We start from the raw sequence: 16,681 nt of genomic DNA, 5'->3' as shown, positions 1-16,681 counted from the left end.
TGCTGGCGCTGGATGAGCAGAGGAAAGTTGATGGCTGGATGGTAATACTAATCATAACAGGGGTGTCCAAACGGTTTCCACCGATGGCCGCAAGCTGAAAAATCTAAACATTTGGGGGCCACTTTTACATTTTTTAAACCAGCCCACGCAGAGGCGTTTTTTAATATTTAAACAAAAAAACAACCGACATCTCAACTCTGTGTTATTGATCACACCGTGTCTTGCTACTATGAACTTTTTCTCTTTAAATTACAATTTTTGCTTTTTTTTATTTTTAGAAATATTTCAAATTTCTTCTTCATTTTTTCTCATAATATTGTAATATTATAACTTTTTGCCAGCCTAATTTAAAAAAAAAAACTCTTCTTAAGTTAAATTATTGAGTGCCTCCGAACTTTGTTCTTTTTTTTTTTTCATATTATGACTTTTTACCTTTAGTTTTTCAGCTTTATGCTCCTATTCTTTAAATATTACAACTTCCCTCTCTTAAGTACTGCTCTTTTTTTTCAATTTTTGCTGTTTTCTTGTTTAATTGTATTTTTAGAGTGTGCTGAGTGCCAATTAGAAAAACAGCCGTGGGCTGTAAATGGCACTTTGGAAACCCCTGCGCTATAAGGCTTGGTGACTAAATCTTGTGGTTATTTAGAAAATCTTTACATATTCCTTGCAACTTTGCCATTTTGATATTTTGTAAAGCAACACATGCTAATTATATATTACACTCGCATCTACTTCTGCGACGGAGCCATCTTGTTTACGTATGTAAACAAGATGGCATCCGGTGCCATCTTGTTTACGTCTGTAAACAGGACGTAAACAAGATGCGAATGTCTTCGTCACATTCACATGAACGCACAGGCGACAGTGCGCAGGGATACGGCGGGAGACATACTGTATAACGCCACGCGTTTTGTGAGGTTTCAGTTTTTTGAGAAGGCATTTTTGTGATGCAGATGTTTTAATCTTTTGATTGTCAGTGGACTACAATGCTGATACAACTTCATGTCAAAAACTATCCATTTAATATTTCAACATGATGCTAGTACATTTCTTTCTCATAATATTATGAGAAATATATATAAATATATATAAATATAATATAAATAATATATAAATATATTCAATCCAATAAAAACACAACCGGGGGCCGCACTTTGGACACGTCTGTATTGAAGTAATATGATAATTACTGCGGCGGTCTCTGCAAATATTTGCCTTTAAGTATGGAATGTTTGATTTAAAAAATGAACTATTCTTCTATCATGGACACCTAATAAGCTGACAAAAAGCATCCATCTAATTATGTTTAATTTTGATTGACACTGTCAGGGAATTAGAACGGAATGCCCGTCAATCAAAAGTGACCTATCCCCTACCATGGTGAAGTGGTGAGCCACGTTGAGCAGGTCCACGCAGCCCTGGGCGTCGGCGAAGGAGCGTATTCCCAGGCAGTTGGACGGGTGAAGCTGCTTCATCAGGAAGTTGCAGCAAACCTGGATGACTTGTGAGAGCTGCAGGAGGCAAGCTGCTGCCAATAAACTCTCGATGGTTTCCTCTTTCAACTCAAGGACACCTACAATGTCAAGGCGAGCAAGATGTATTTTTTAGTGCCACGACGAAATGCAGCTGCGCTGGCACAAATAATAAAATAACTGTAATGGAGGCATATAGTTCACTCGTAATTTCTCCCGTCGCGCAACAGAATAGATTAAAAATAAGCATAAATTTCCCCCGGTGTTAACGTTCATTGACGTAATAAAAGTCTAATTGCATTTTTTTTTAAACCCCATCATAAAAGCAAAACAAATCATCATTAATACATCCTGTTTTTAATTTTAATACATAAAAACACATGGATTCTCTGATTCGTTCTAGTGCTGAAGGGGACGTAATATGAAGTCAAATAGGCAGCCAGTCATTCAGCACCAGTGATGTATCCATTTTAATCACAGATGGTCTCGTAACAACTTACCCCAGCTAGTGAATGTCTTTGTGACGACTCACCAGTGTAGGCAAAATGAACCAGGGAGGTGAGGGCGTCTGGATCCACCCCCTCCATCTTGATCTCCTCCTGCTTGGCCTCCCTCACGTCGTTGGTGAACATTGCGGCAAAGTAGTCGGAGACGGCGCTCAGGACAAGTCTAGTGCGAAGACAACGCAAGTAGCACGTTCATGTATACCAACTAGCATGACAGGTGAATGCATGAGCCATGACGTGTCTGACATGATGGACTGGAAAAAAAGTTCTCCTCCCATCCCGTGTGGAAGTGGTAAGTTTTGGCTTTGTAGGTTAGAAATAAATTTGAGGCTAACTGCTTAGCTCACTTGCGAGCTAGCAGCCGAGTAGTCCCATAATATTTTGGCTTTATTTCCATAAAATTACAACTTTTTTTACAAAACCAAATTTTCCACAAATAATTATTTTGTTTGTTTCTCATAATATTGTGACTTTTAAAAAATAACATAATTTTTCTTTAATATTTTAACTCTAGTCCTAGTGGTTAGCATGTTGGCCACACACCCAGTTTTCTCCCGGTACTCCGGCTTCTTCCCACATTCCAAATCCATGCATGTTAGGTTCATTGGGTACTCTAAATTGTGCATAGGTGTGGATGTGAGTGTGAATGAGTGTTTGTCTATATGTGCCCTGCCATTGGGTGGCGACCAGTCCAGGGTGTACCCCGCCTCTCGCCCAGAGTCAGCTGGGATAGGCTCCAGCATACCCGCGACCCTAATGAGGATAAGCAGCATAGAAATGGATGGATTTTAACTACTAACATGACATTACTTTTCCTCATAATATTACGGTTTTATTCTCATAAAATAGAAGGTTTTTTCCCCTTAGAATATGACTGTTTTGTCGTATATTTTGACTTTATTCTCGTAAAATTACAGCTGTTTGTTCATTTCTGTTTTTTCATTTAAAAGAGTTTTATTAGTAAGAACTTCCGTCTTTGCTCTTTTTTCCCATTTGTGGTGTTATTTTTAATTTGAACTATTTCAAGTTTCTTCTTGTAAATTTTCTTTTTGTAATGATGGCTTTATTCCCATAATATTTGGACTTTATTTGGACTTTATCTTTTTCCCCAACCTAATTAATTACAATTAATTAAATTACTTTATTTATTGTTTTGTTTGTCTTTTATAATATTATCACATTTAAAAAACTTCTTTGTGTAATATTTAAACTTTATGCTACTAAAACATTATTTTTCTTCATATTACTTTTTCTTGTTAGATTATAAATAATAAAAATCCAAAATTTGATTTTTTGAATGTGCTGCGGGCCAATAAAAAAACAGCCGCAGACCGCAAATGGCCCCTGAGCCGCACTTTGGACACCTCTGATCTATTCATATAAGTAAAAATATATCTCTCTGTATAGACACTGTTATCAGAAGATTACATTGGATACACCGTCCATACAGTAGCACCAGTGTTTACCCTACCAGCCGCCCAAGGTTTGAATGTCCGCATCCTTCATGCTTTGGATCACGGTGTGTGTCCACGGCTCAAATGTAACATGAGAGGGCAGAGGTGTAATTAGATCACAGCAGTGGTTTTTATTTGCTTGCAGACCACTGAACAACATGTTTGCTCATCTGTCCGCTCCACACACCACCTGAAGATGATTTGATTCCTCCTCAAACGGATCAGCACGCTAAGACCAGAGCAAAGCCCAACCAGAGTTCACACTGGTAACTTAATGAAGTTTGTGCATTGAGCATTGAGATGAAATGAAATAGTGAATCAAAGCCGACCTGTGAGCAGGTATCTTGTGATCGCCCGCTATGAGGAGGACATCACACAGCTGCTTATGCTGCAGGTAGCTCTCCATCTTTCGGAAGGTCTGCTCGGCGTGATTTGTGGCCTGGAAGAATTCGTCTGAAGAGTTGGTGTTCATTCTGGTCAAGGTGCTCATAGCCAACCTGGAGGAGACAAACAAGAACAGAGGACTGCAATTTTACTTTTGCCACAGAATTTGCAATATTTTAGACCAAATTAGGACATTTATTTTGTTATTCAGGGTACGGTTTAGCGGTCTGTCCACAGTGAAGGAGATCAACATGCACTGTAAATGATGGAGGACGGGGACAATAACATGTGACAGTCCTGTGTCCTCCATGGTGCTTCTGCATGCTTCTGAACTGAAATTGTGGACTAAACTCCGTGCATAAGTGGATAACTAAGAGCTGCAGTCCGCCGGGACAAACGGCACATCCATCCCCTCAGAACGGAGCGTGTTTATCTGCACGCGCACGTCTGTGACAGGAAGACTAAACAAGTGAGGACGCCTGTTCATCGCCGCATTGTAGGGGGAAAGCCGCGTCCTCGTCCCCACGGGCTGCGAGATTACACGCTGTTTTACCGGCATCCCAGTAATCCTTCTGACGCGTGGCGAACAATGCAACCCGGTCGCTCAGTGTCCTTCGCAGAGCCGGTCCATTCTGACATTTGGGCTTGCTTGTTGTGACGTTCAAGCATGCACAAACTACTGTACGACTGTGTGCTCACACGACTTCATTCTTCTTGTCTTGTTCCAGTCATCTCACAGAGCCAGCAACGCCATGACACCACATGCCACACTGTCTCTGCCTCTGCTGAGTGCTGGAGAGAAACATCTCTTCAACATCTCTCAAACATCTCTCAATTTATCACCACCGTGCTTGTGTGGGTTTACTATCTAGTCTGTTTCTACAGTCCAGTAACCTGCACATTCGGTTAATTGGAGGCTCAAAGTTACGCGGTGTGTCAGAAGACGTCCAGGTCTGCTGCTGTTGACTGCATTTTTGGATGTGAGGATACGTCACATGTGAGAGTCCTTGCCAGAGGGCCAGACGACCAACCAGTACAACCACAACCCAATTTTCCAAAAATGATAATTTCATTTTGTTTTGTTTCTCATAATATTAAATTAAAAAAAAAACAAACATTTTTTCCTTAATATTTCAAATCTATGCTACAAACATTTTCCATGTGTTTATTTTCATCAAATGATAACTTTTCACATTAGAATGAGACTTTTATCTCTTAATATTCATAGTCTCTTCCAACTGCTACTAGCGCTTTATGCTAGTAAAATGTTACTTTTTAGTTATTCTCGCAAAATTACAACCTTTTCTTGTTAGTTTACAACTCTTTTCTTTTAATATCCTGACTTTTCATGCTGATTTTTCCATTTTTGCTGTTGTATTTTTTTTTTGTTGTTAAATTATATTTTTAGAACACCTTGGGCACCCCGATCTAAGTTAACTGACTAACCATCCATCCATCCATCCATGGATGGAATTGAGCTCCATCTTCACCACAACGGACCGATTCAGGGTCCACATCACTGCAGACGCCGCACCAAACCGCCTGTCGATCTCGCGTTCTGACTGACTAACCAACAAATGGTATTTAAAGCATATTTTCAGCATATTTGATGGCCTTATATGATAAAATTGATACCTTTTAAACCTTGCTGTGAACCCAAATCTTTATGCATCACGTGTGTGTGACCTAATTCAATTGTACAGATGCACCTGATGTTGCTTCTTTAATTTATGCGGCCACGAGAGGAGCATAAGCCACAAAAGTAATAGATTTGTCCCAGCAAATGAAGTGTAAATGCTCTGTTTTGCTTGGCAGCACATAGTATTGACACATGCCCAGATCGATCATGCAGGGAGAACTAAGGGGGCGGTGGCTTGTACTGACATCCTGATTAACACACAATTATAAAGTTAAGACTTTCCTCTGAGTTTTGTTGAAGTAGTAAAAGTCTGTGTAACTTTTTACGCGGCCCTCTCGTCACTAGAGTTGGGTCTTTATCGTAGACGTTATGTTAAGTGCGAGGAGTAATACATTGCCCTGTCACAGTAACTCCCCAATGACTCCTGCATCTCAGAGACGAACACCAAACAAGACGGAATAAGCAACGGGGCCATAAAACTGAGATGCATTGCTTTTGCATGGGCTCTAAGGCCTGCTAAAAAGGATTTTTCATGCGTGCCGGTCTCTTCGACACTAATTGCGTTGGTATCACGTTCCAGGGGGCGGTAAATTTCTCTGAGGTATATATTTCGCTTTCAGGAGTGGGTGGAATCATCAAAGGTATGGGCCAATTTTATTGAGGCACTAAAGCATCACAACACCGTCTCTGAGCCCACTGCTGAGCAAAGAACACGCCGTGTAACAAACCCGTTCAGTTAGAAGGGCTAGGATGTGGTGTCCATATTGCATCCACTTGGCACCTCACCTGCGGGAATATAAATTAGTCTAACCAGGCAGGTAGAATAAAATACTAGATTACAAGACAAGGCTTTATTTCTCATCCTGATTGATCTGATTTCTGTTGTCATCTTCAGTCAGTTTCATCATTTGCTTTTTGCTTCCCCTTCAACAGTTAAAGCGTCACTGACATGACTTATCAACTTTGCTTAAATATGTTCTATATTGTTTGCAATTATGCTCTACGGTGTTTGTTTTTTGAAATTGAACGGTGAATTTGTAAAAATTGCATATATAGTATTTGGTGGGAGACGTGTTCACTGACCGCCGCAGAAAAGGGCCGCTTCCGGGAGCGACGTCGGCGAAGGCGCAGCTCTCATCTTAACAGAGTAAACAAACATGAGAGTATGGGCGAGACAGAAGATGTTTACAGTGATTGTAGCAAAGATTTGAGCAATGGGTCAATAGTTTTTGAGGAGGAAGACACATCTGGAGCCTTTTTTATTGTGCCTTTAGTCGTATTTAGTGCTTTGAATGCTTGTCCCTATGGTGGCATAGTGCTTAGAATACAATATGTAAATAAGACATGACTTGCTCTGTTCTGAGGCAACCTACGCCGTCCTCCTCCTTTTGTCCGGTGTAGCACAGCATTGGGAATAGCATCCTAGCATCCAAAATGTGTTCATACCGTACTTTCAAGCCAGACGCTTCTTGTAAACGTCTTCCTTCACAGCGGTCTTCAGTGCAATGAACGTTGCAAAGAACAGAGAGATTGTGGCAGAGATGGAGATACAGCTCATGCGCAGTTTTTGCAACCTTCATACGAAGCCCGCATGGAACGCACGGTCAGTACGTTTCTCGCGAGTTTGACGGACGCTGGTCTTACAACTTATGTGTGTTGGCGGTACGAATGAAGTGACAGCCGTACGTCCGAGCAGCCTCAGATGTCGACTAACAGGTTGTACGTTGGGTGCACGGTGATCTTACTACACAACTCCACAAACAAAAAAAAAAAAACAGCAATCTGGGGAACGCCACAAATGGCACGGGCAAAAACACTCACATCCAGTTGTGAGCTAGGCTTTAACTAGCGTCATATAAATGATGAATGAAAGGGATAAATGAACATGTCAGGTGACTTTTACCTTCAGTGAAGACGTGACACAAAGCCACAAGATCAACACGGACACCACCATCGTGTTTTGCTGTGAGTTATTCATTGAATTCCAGCGTGTTTCTCACGTTATTTATCAAATGCTGGCTGGCACTTCCAACTTTCTTTGGCTCCATTTTGGGTTATTTTGCAGCCATGATCAAATTAGCTTGGCTAATGGGGTATATTGACTTTTGGGAGCTACTCAGCCTTCTACCACAATTAGGGATTCGGACCATCTTTTACTCCCTTGACTTGGCCACAAACTTCTTTTTAGCCTACATGACGTCTGTGTCAAGTTTTCTAAGAAGATGTCGTAAATAATCACATCTCAGGTCATTTCCTGCACCCCGTGTGCTGCAACAGTCAAACTGCTCCCCTGCAAGGATCACTGGATGATTCATCCCAGATTAGACCCTGGTAAAAGCAATGTGAGTCACACTTGTTCCTGAGTATGTCAGTCTAGCGCCAGCGCCTTCCTGTGCGGCAAAGTCAAGCCATCATTATTTGCCACTGAGGGGCTTCTGAGAGAAGATTGGGTTGAGCTTACAAGAACCTTCTCTCCTGTATATATTTCATGAGCTCAGTCTATCTCCGTGCACTGGCAGTCATGCATGCTGGGGGTAAAACAGTCTATACACTGGATGTATATTAATGAGATCCAAGCAGTCCATCTTTTTCAAGGATCATTCCATTTTTCAGTATTGTTGTTGTTGTTGGTAAATTCCAGTGGAAAATTGGAAATGCTTCTTTGTGGTGTTGACTGAATGATAATGTTATTAAATATCACAAATATTTTATTCATCAGATTTCAGCATGTATTCACCAAGCAATAGCTTTTGTTATTATTGTTATTATTATTTTGCATTATTTATTTTATTTGTTATTGTTACAAATAATATGCATAAATCATTTTTCACCATTTTATTTCTAACATGCTTTACATAGAAAATCATGCAACAACAATAAAGTAGAATGATTGGGTCACTAAAAAGGAATGTATTTAGACCCTTTTTTAAAAAGTAATATAGTCAATGTTATATTTAGTAGATTCGACTAAATAAAATACGACTTCTCTCCACTGAACCTTTACCCAAACTGAACCCACTCTAAGCGCGTGTGTGAGAAATTCAAGTCATATTTCTTTTCATAAAATGGACGCCCAGTGATATTGGAACGTCTACTTGGAATCTATTGTGGATCCTCGATCAACTGTGACTGTAACGCCCTGCATTGTGATGCAGATAAATGATGCATGCGTACCGGGGTGGGGTTACCAGGGAAAATGTGCAGATCTTTGCAGAAAGCATCTCCTATGCAGTGGCAGGTCCACTAATGGAGGGTTGATTCCGATAGTAAAATAGATAAGTGGCTGTAATCCATTCATAGCTGACGTCACACAACATGCACATAGCAGGCCACTGACTAGTCACTGAAGAATATTCACCTCACAAAGTCTTGCTTTCTCAGTATGTTTAGGGTCATCAGCTGCCAATATAAACTACTGGTCAACACTTTTAGAACGCTCCAATTTCAGTGGAGGAAAAACCTACATTTTTGAGTGTTAACACGGTCTGTCTCTCTTACATTGTTAATTCCATTTTTTCTTTCCATTTGTGCAGCAACAAATGACTTTCCCCAATACAATGCTGTTTCTATGCAGACAGAGGAGGTAGTAAGTACTCCAGAACTTGGAACACCTTTCGGAATGAGTTGCACCAACTGTCAAGGCTTGATCGACCTCCCTTTCTGCAGAACAGCTTTAAATTGTCGACCCATTTTGTGGTCCCTGAAACAGGCCTTTTTGGATCATTCAGAAATGCACATTGTTTTTCAGTTTTGGGTAACCTTACCTTTTTTCAAGCTATTCATTGAACTTAAACGGCTTGAATTTCAATAAATAACTGGAAAGATTGGGGTGTTCTAAAACTTTTGACCGGTAGTGTACAGTAATCCCTCGCTTATTGCTGTTAATTGGTTTCACACCCGACCGTGATCAGTGAATTTCGAAGTAGGATTATAAATCAAACATTTTTGTAGGCAGAGCATAGAAAACCTGATTACGACCTTCTGAATATGTTTTTTTAAACATAATTAGAGTCCTCCAGACATGAAATAACATCCCTATAGTCACCTTCACACTCGTACTATCCCATATAGGAGACATAATACCAGAAAATAAGTCATTTAACACATAAATAAGACTTGTGCTGGCGTGTGTTAGCATGCTTGGACACCATTGACCACATGATGCGGTATGCTTTGGATGATGAGCTGCTCCTTTCATCCTGCCATCATGCTGATACAAGTTGACCTTGGTCTCATCTGTCCAAAGAATCAGATTCTGGAATATAGGTTGCTTTTTTTTAGATATTCTCTAGCAGAGTCTATTCTGGGATTCTGTTCTCAAGGAAAACCATGAAAATTGTCTGTCACTGTCCAAAAACTGTATGCTTGCTATTCCAAATCCACAGTATATTAGAAATGCAAAGACGTTCATTTCAAAGTAAAACATGTATGCAGTTACAAAGCAGCATTTAACAGCATACTGTATATCCAGTATTTTGCTGGAAGAGCCTGATAACTGTGCTCAATAATTCCATAAATCAATTCCATGTTTGTTTTCCTCACACTTATTTGTGGCTCAGTGATTCTTTTCAATGTAAATGACTGGAAATGAGCGCCTCAGGATACTGCGGCACAGAGTCGCGGCCTTTCCTAATAGCCTCCATGTTAAATTCATGAAAAGCTGTGTAAGGGATTATTTTCTTTGAATTAGCTCAATTTGCAAGGCGTAAAAAAGACAGATGCTGATTTGAACAGAAATGAGGGAATGTGTCCAGCATGTAATATCATCTCTGTGCTTCTTCAAAAGCACAACCTGACGCTTCTGTCCAAGATGACCTTCCTAACATGGAGCACCCAGAAAAAAGCAACGTTGACAATCTATTAAGGAATGCGCTACCAAAGCTTCTTATCCACAAAGATGTCATTCTGAGATGACAACACCACTTTATTTGGTAATTTGCCGCCTCTGCTGCATGTGCCACACATGGGGGTGCTTCTGCCGTTATAAGGCCTCCAACAAATATCTGAATTACTGCCGCTGACATGGGAGAGGCGGCGGTATTTCTTTTCCAAGGCGGTGGAGAGGGAATTGAGATATCATTCAAACTAACAGCCGCTGACTCCAACCTCTGTTAGTGTTTATGTGCGAGAGGTCAGGGTTTCCATTCCATTCAGGTTAACGTGGCCCATATATTCTGTGCCAACCATGGAGGCTATTTGGATGAGGACAGGACAAATAGATATGCGGCCGTATGAGATGCAAGGGCGGGAAACAGCGACGTATTAGCGGTGACTTACTCCGCAAAGTTTGATTTAGCAACTCCACAGTCAGCTGCCTGTGGGGGTTAATTATAATTGTCAAAGTCGCAACAAAGCTAAGAGAACAAGGGTAATTATGGGCAGGACATAAATGAGTCAGTACATTTGTTTGTTAGCTTTAGTAACGATAGTTCCCACACGCTTCTACGTGTCTCCCAGGGGTGCTTGAAAATGCTTCAGTTGTTCAATGACTGTTGCTGTTTTCAAGTTGGGGAAAACGCTTGTTTTTAGAAATAAAATAGCACAGTGGCCTAGTGGTTAGCACTTGGGCTTCACAGTCAGGAGATCGTGGCTTCCCCGTGCGTGTGTGGGTTCTCTCCAGGTACTCCGGATTCCTTCCAAAAATTCCAAAAATATGCATTGGAATTGTACCCACGGCAAGGCAAACAGGTCGTAGGTGACGACCCAGACCAAGAGTGATTCAGAAGACCCTATGAGAAAGAACAAAGGGAGGGAAAGCACTTTGCCCGGATGTGGGACACCGGGGCCTCACCCTGGAGCCTGGAACAGTTCGTATTCTGGAACCAAACTCTTCAAGGGGGGCTGGGGCTTGTTCTCCTCTGGAGTTGCCGACTATGAAGAAATGCCTCTAGCTGATAAAGCAGCAGAAATCAGCCCTTATGAGGGCAGGGAATAATGTATACAGCCGTACCCAATTGATCTCCCGTAGTATCCAAGATAATATTATTTGTATTTGGTATTTGTATTTTATGCCTGGCACAGCTGAAGGCTTCAGTCTTGCTTTGTATCCCAGCTGTCTGGCAACACTGCAAACTTCCTCAAAGCGATCACTGTTGAAATGCGCCGAGGATCACAACGACCACTTCCATGACCTGAGCCACACTCGCGTCTTCCTGACGAATTTCGTCCAGCTCTCGGCAACTTTTTCTGCATTTCTGGTCCCATTACTGCACCTTCCCGTGACACCGAGTCTTGGCATTCTCTCTAAAAACGTCCAAAAGTCACTTTTCTGCAATTACGCAGAAAACATCCTAGCAGGATGTCTTACTGGGAAAACGTCACCGCTCAAGGGGCGACAGAGCAAATGTGTGCTATTTTCTCACTTTATCCGTGTTTATGAATTTTGGATGACCTTGAAGTAGATACAGAAGTGTATAATTTTATTTTTGTTTTATTGTAATTTTCACTTTATGTTTCTGTCCTGGGCATCCCCTGCTGTTTTGTAATGTAAGCAACCCACGGTTGATTTACACCGACATCAGTCAGACGTGCATTTCTTTGACAAGTTGACTGGTATTTGATATTCAGCAGACAATGGCGAGTAAAAAAAACAAAAAAAAGAGGCTGGGTTTGTGTTTGGGACTCTTTGGTTCCAATTCTTTTGTGGCATGTGAAAAGACACTCCCCACAGAACACATTCAGCAGTCGACGTCTGCTTACTATCCAATATCTGACAAATTTTAGGACAGAGTCATGAACCAAATACGTCAAGCTAACCAGTGGCCAGTGCATGCTTTTAAATAACACTTTAAATAGTGAAGCTGATATTGTAAGGTCAAATGTCTCCATATTGTTGCATTCCAATGATAAGATGTTCGGATGAAATACATTGATTTGGAACTATGACCATGCAGACAATACCGTATCTCAAAGACCACACCGCAGTAATGAATGGCAGACAGCTATTGTCATTTTTTCATATCCGGCACAAGTCATTTGTCTATTCAGCCTGCAGGATCGTGACAAATTATGTGTCAAGCATTTATGATGTGAGACGTATTCGGGCCACCGGGCTGCTGGAGTAAATGAATGTGCACTGTGTCTCTCTGACATCCGCGCATCTGCTTCGCCATCGATGTGTCACACACTGGCTGGCCTACTTCGACACGCAGCTTTCCACATGTGCGCCTCATGCAGACAAACCGTCTGTCCCGGCTACTACTACTGCGTAATTCATTGTACATTGAACGGATGAAGACGCAAGTCTTCTTCTTGTCTCCAATTAGTGTTCATATCTGACTGATGTCAGATTTTCCCACTCTGGTAGCTGTTTTGAAAAAAATACCGTTTCAGGGCACGCGGAATGCCGTTTGCGTGTGGATGAAAGGCTGAAACGATAAAATACTTTACCATTTGACCTGAAAACGTTTCCGTGTGGATGGCTCCTAAGTCTCTCGACTGGCCTGGAAAAGCCTCAGGATCCGCCAGGAGGACCCGGACAAAACGTTATTGTCTTATTACCGTCGCCAAGGAGGTTATGTTTACGTCTTGTTTAGTACGTCCGCCAAGCGCAGCACAAAGTGCAAGCGCAGTGCAGAGGTTATGTTTTTGCTGGCGTTTGTCTGTTTGTCTGTTTGTGTTCAAAATAACTTGAAAAGTTCTGGATGGATTTGGATGACATTTTCAGGAACTGTCGGAAATGGGATATGGAAGAACTGGTTACATTTTGAGAGTGATCCAAACTTCAAAATTTGCCCACATTTCACCCTTTTCCCTACAACTAATTATTATTACCTGCTATTGCTGCTACATTTCTCAACCGATTCAAGCAATTCCAGCATCAAACTGTTCAACACGTTCAGAACATTCAGGCTACCTACAGTCATGGAAAAAAATACTTGTTTCTTCAGTTTCTTCTTCATTTCAATGCCTGATAAAACTAAAGGTTCCTTTGTTTGGACAAATATAACAAGGACAACAAAAACAGCTCATACGAGTTCAATTTTTGTATTGTATTTGTACTTTATTTATCCCACAGCAGGGAAATTTACTTGTTACAGCAGCAAGCAAGATACGCAAGTAAAGAATACAGTGTAAAGAAATGCATATTGACTACAAGTACAACATGGTTCAGGTGGTGCAGGTGTTATAGAGCCTGACAGCGGTCGGTATGACCGGCAGTACAATGCTATCGCTATTCATGTAAGAACTTGATTATTGATTAGTGATTTTGATTATTATGACAAAAACCATGGAAGTTGCCAGATATCAGCTCTTAAAGTAAACTCTTATGAGCTATATTTGTTATCATCATTATATTTGTCCAAACAAATGTACCTTTAGCTGTACCAGGCATTAAAATGGATCAAAAAACTCAAGAAACAAGGGTGGTCTAATCATTTTTTCCATGACTGTATATTTATACTGAAAAAGAATCAAAATTTTCCCAAAACTCACACTTTTCCATAAAACCGCTATTACCTACTACTACTGCCACATTTCCACATTTGACATCATTAAAACATCAACTCATTCAACAAAGTCAGGACATGCTATTAGCACTAAAATTCACACATTTTTTCTTGCGGAACGCAAAATGCCTCCGATCTAATGAGCTGTAGCTACTATTTCCCAGACCAAAATCAAAGCATTCAACTAATTAAGGACATTCAAGCCATTTTGCAAATACCAAGAATTCCCGCTTTTCTTGACATTCCCATTTTTCAGAATGAAAAATGCATTTGATCTAAAGAGTTCTAACTACTTAATTCAGACTCTCAACTCGTGCGTTAGCACGTTAGCATTGCTAGCATGCTAACATTAGCATAGTAATATTTTTAGCAATTTTCATAGCTAGACACACATACAAACACCACTTTTATGCTAGGTGTTAACACTGCTAACATGCTAACATTAGCAATCTAAATATGTAGATAAAATAAATGCAGGACTAATATTTATGGTGTAAATCACAGTATGGGGGAACTACGGCGCTTGGCGGAGGTCTGCACTTTTCAAGTGCTTTTCTGGTCGGTTTGTTTGTTTGTTTGTTTGTTTGTGTTCAAAATAACTTGAAAAGTTTACAGTGGGTTTGGATGAAATTTTCAGGAATTGTTGGAAATGGAATATGGAAGAACTGATTACATTTTGAGGGTTATCCAGATCACCATCTGGATTCTTTCTCTGTTCACGTTCTCTAACCCATCGTTTTATCAGCAGTGCTGATATCGTTACGTACGTTTATCTATGATAAACGTGATGATGAAGTGTATGTAAATGCAGCAAGTGATATCTCTGAAGGTGTATTAGTTTGGCCATGGCAGAGGTCTTCTCTTTGCATTGAACTCATAATAGTGCAAAAGCTGCATTTATGATGTTGATCAATTTAATGCGCAAAGCAGAGAGCGCTTTCTCGTTAAATTGATTTTACACGTCAGATTACTTTGCGTGGTTATAAAGTCCATAAATGCATGTTACTAAAACGCAGTGCAGTCAGGCCAAGGGCATGTTTTATGATCCCGCAGTGCACAACCCTTTTAATATTTCAGCATCATTGTCAAATATGATGGCGCTGCTGTATTTTACATGACCAACATGAACTCGTGATCCCCCTGGGAGGGACTGAGGTTTTTTTTTTTTTTTTTTACTATGAGCACATCTTTTATGCATGCTCTCTTCACACATAGGGACCCCCCACCAAATATGGATATCTGCCAATTACGAAGAGCAGAATGTTGGGCTGTTTCCAAAAGTGCAAGGTAATTCGGAATAATTCCCGAACCGCTACTATGAATAACATGTTCTCGTACAGAAAGAGTGTATTGCGTTTATTCACCGTGATTCTGTTGTGAAACAAAGCGGCAGTGTGCGTTTCACTCTTTGATTCCTCACCAGGTGCGTGGAGCAAACACGGGACCAGTCCCCTCCCAATGTCATGTGCGAGATTAAAGGTTGTTTCATCCTTCTTGTGAAGGTGCTTTTAACTTTCAGCCACACATAGATCCAGACACACACATCACCAACACGTTCATTTAACAAGCATACGGATTCATATATAATCAAAACAAGACTTATATGGGTGTTTGGCATCAAGATTTGCGAAACACTTTTCCTTGAGATAAATCAAACCCTGCAGCAGCCACTTGCTGTGATGGCGTTTGCCTTGTAAAGTGGCTTTAATGGCCGTCGGAGTAATTCATGTGATAACGGTGCTTTCTGTTTAAAAAGGCCTGCGGCTGTTAAGTGATGTCACAGCCTCTTTGCCACGAGAGACTGGGTCAGTGCTAAAACTAATTGGAAGACGGCAACTGCCTCAAAACAGGCAAGCGAAGCTGAAAAGTTGTGGCGTTATGTCCACTGAATAATTACATTTTATTGCTTTATCTCGCCCAACATGCTGTGCGAACCGTAAAGCGTGAGACCCGAGGTCATCAGTGTCTGCAACTGTCGTGTCTTCGTCATTACGTTTAGATTGAAACACTCAAAGCTAACATGGGCAACGTGCACTCACCAGCCACTATATTAGGTACACCCCCTGCACTATGTAGTGAGCTCCAGCACAGTGCAAACGCTCCAATCATGGCCAGGTTTTATTTACCCAAGACAGGCTGTTCATTGGAAGCAGAGAGGATAATGATTTGGAGTGCATGAGAAAGTGGAAGGTAAAATTATTTGACCGCATGGTTATTTATTCAACAGCCACAGAACCAATGTTGTAATAGCAGTAAGGCGCAGACTGCTCAGCCAGCATTAATAACACTGAGGGGTAGGGGTGTCAAGACAAGACAAGACGATGCACGAGATTGGGTCTCCAAGAACAAAACATTACTTTTAAGAAAAGTACAATGAAAAAAATATTAAAAAATAATATAATATACAATATATTGCAATCTACTCATTTAATTTCGACTACGTTACACTCTACTGCACCTTGTGTGTATGTTTGTGGCCCCGCCTCCACCCACCAAGACAAAGAGACTGTAGGACTGACAAAAGTGCTCACTCTGTTCATGCCGTTGTTCTATGGAACTAATGAGCCAAAGTGCTGAAAGCAAACCCTCTTCCTGCCCGTTGGAAGGAGACAAGTAGACGAGGAATACACATGGCATATATATTGAGACGGGCAAAATGATCGAGTTCATTTTCATTTATTGTGTGATTCATGAAGTTATTTATTATCGCTCCAGGCCTATTGCCCACGAGATATTTTTTTTCTGCAGGAGAAATCTTTTTACTCACGTTTTGATT

The 16,681-nt window shown here is 40.8% G+C and overlaps 1 protein-coding gene across 2 annotated transcripts in view; it reads right to left on the bottom strand.

Annotated features, from left to right (window-relative positions):
• Nucleotides 1–16,681, bottom strand: part of klhl4 (kelch-like family member 4) — a 51,391-nt gene that overhangs the window by 23,333 nt on the left and 11,377 nt on the right. For both annotated transcript variants that reach the window (XM_054792236.1, XM_054792235.1), the window contains exons 2-4: nucleotides 3,762–3,929; nucleotides 2,005–2,141; nucleotides 1,377–1,573 (exon numbers count right to left, since the gene is read on the bottom strand). In XM_054792236.1, the coding sequence (XP_054648211.1) occupies nucleotides 1,377–1,573; nucleotides 2,005–2,141; nucleotides 3,762–3,922 (495 nt within the window). In that variant the 5' untranslated portion in view covers nucleotides 3,923–3,929. The remainder of the gene's footprint in view (nucleotides 1–1,376; nucleotides 1,574–2,004; nucleotides 2,142–3,761; nucleotides 3,930–16,681) is intronic.

The sequence above is a fragment of the Dunckerocampus dactyliophorus genome, chromosome 11 (assembly GCF_027744805.1).
Source record: "Dunckerocampus dactyliophorus isolate RoL2022-P2 chromosome 11, RoL_Ddac_1.1, whole genome shotgun sequence".
NCBI lineage: Eukaryota > Metazoa > Chordata > Actinopteri > Syngnathiformes > Syngnathidae > Dunckerocampus > Dunckerocampus dactyliophorus.
This window is presented reverse-complemented; position numbering and strand designations above follow the sequence as displayed.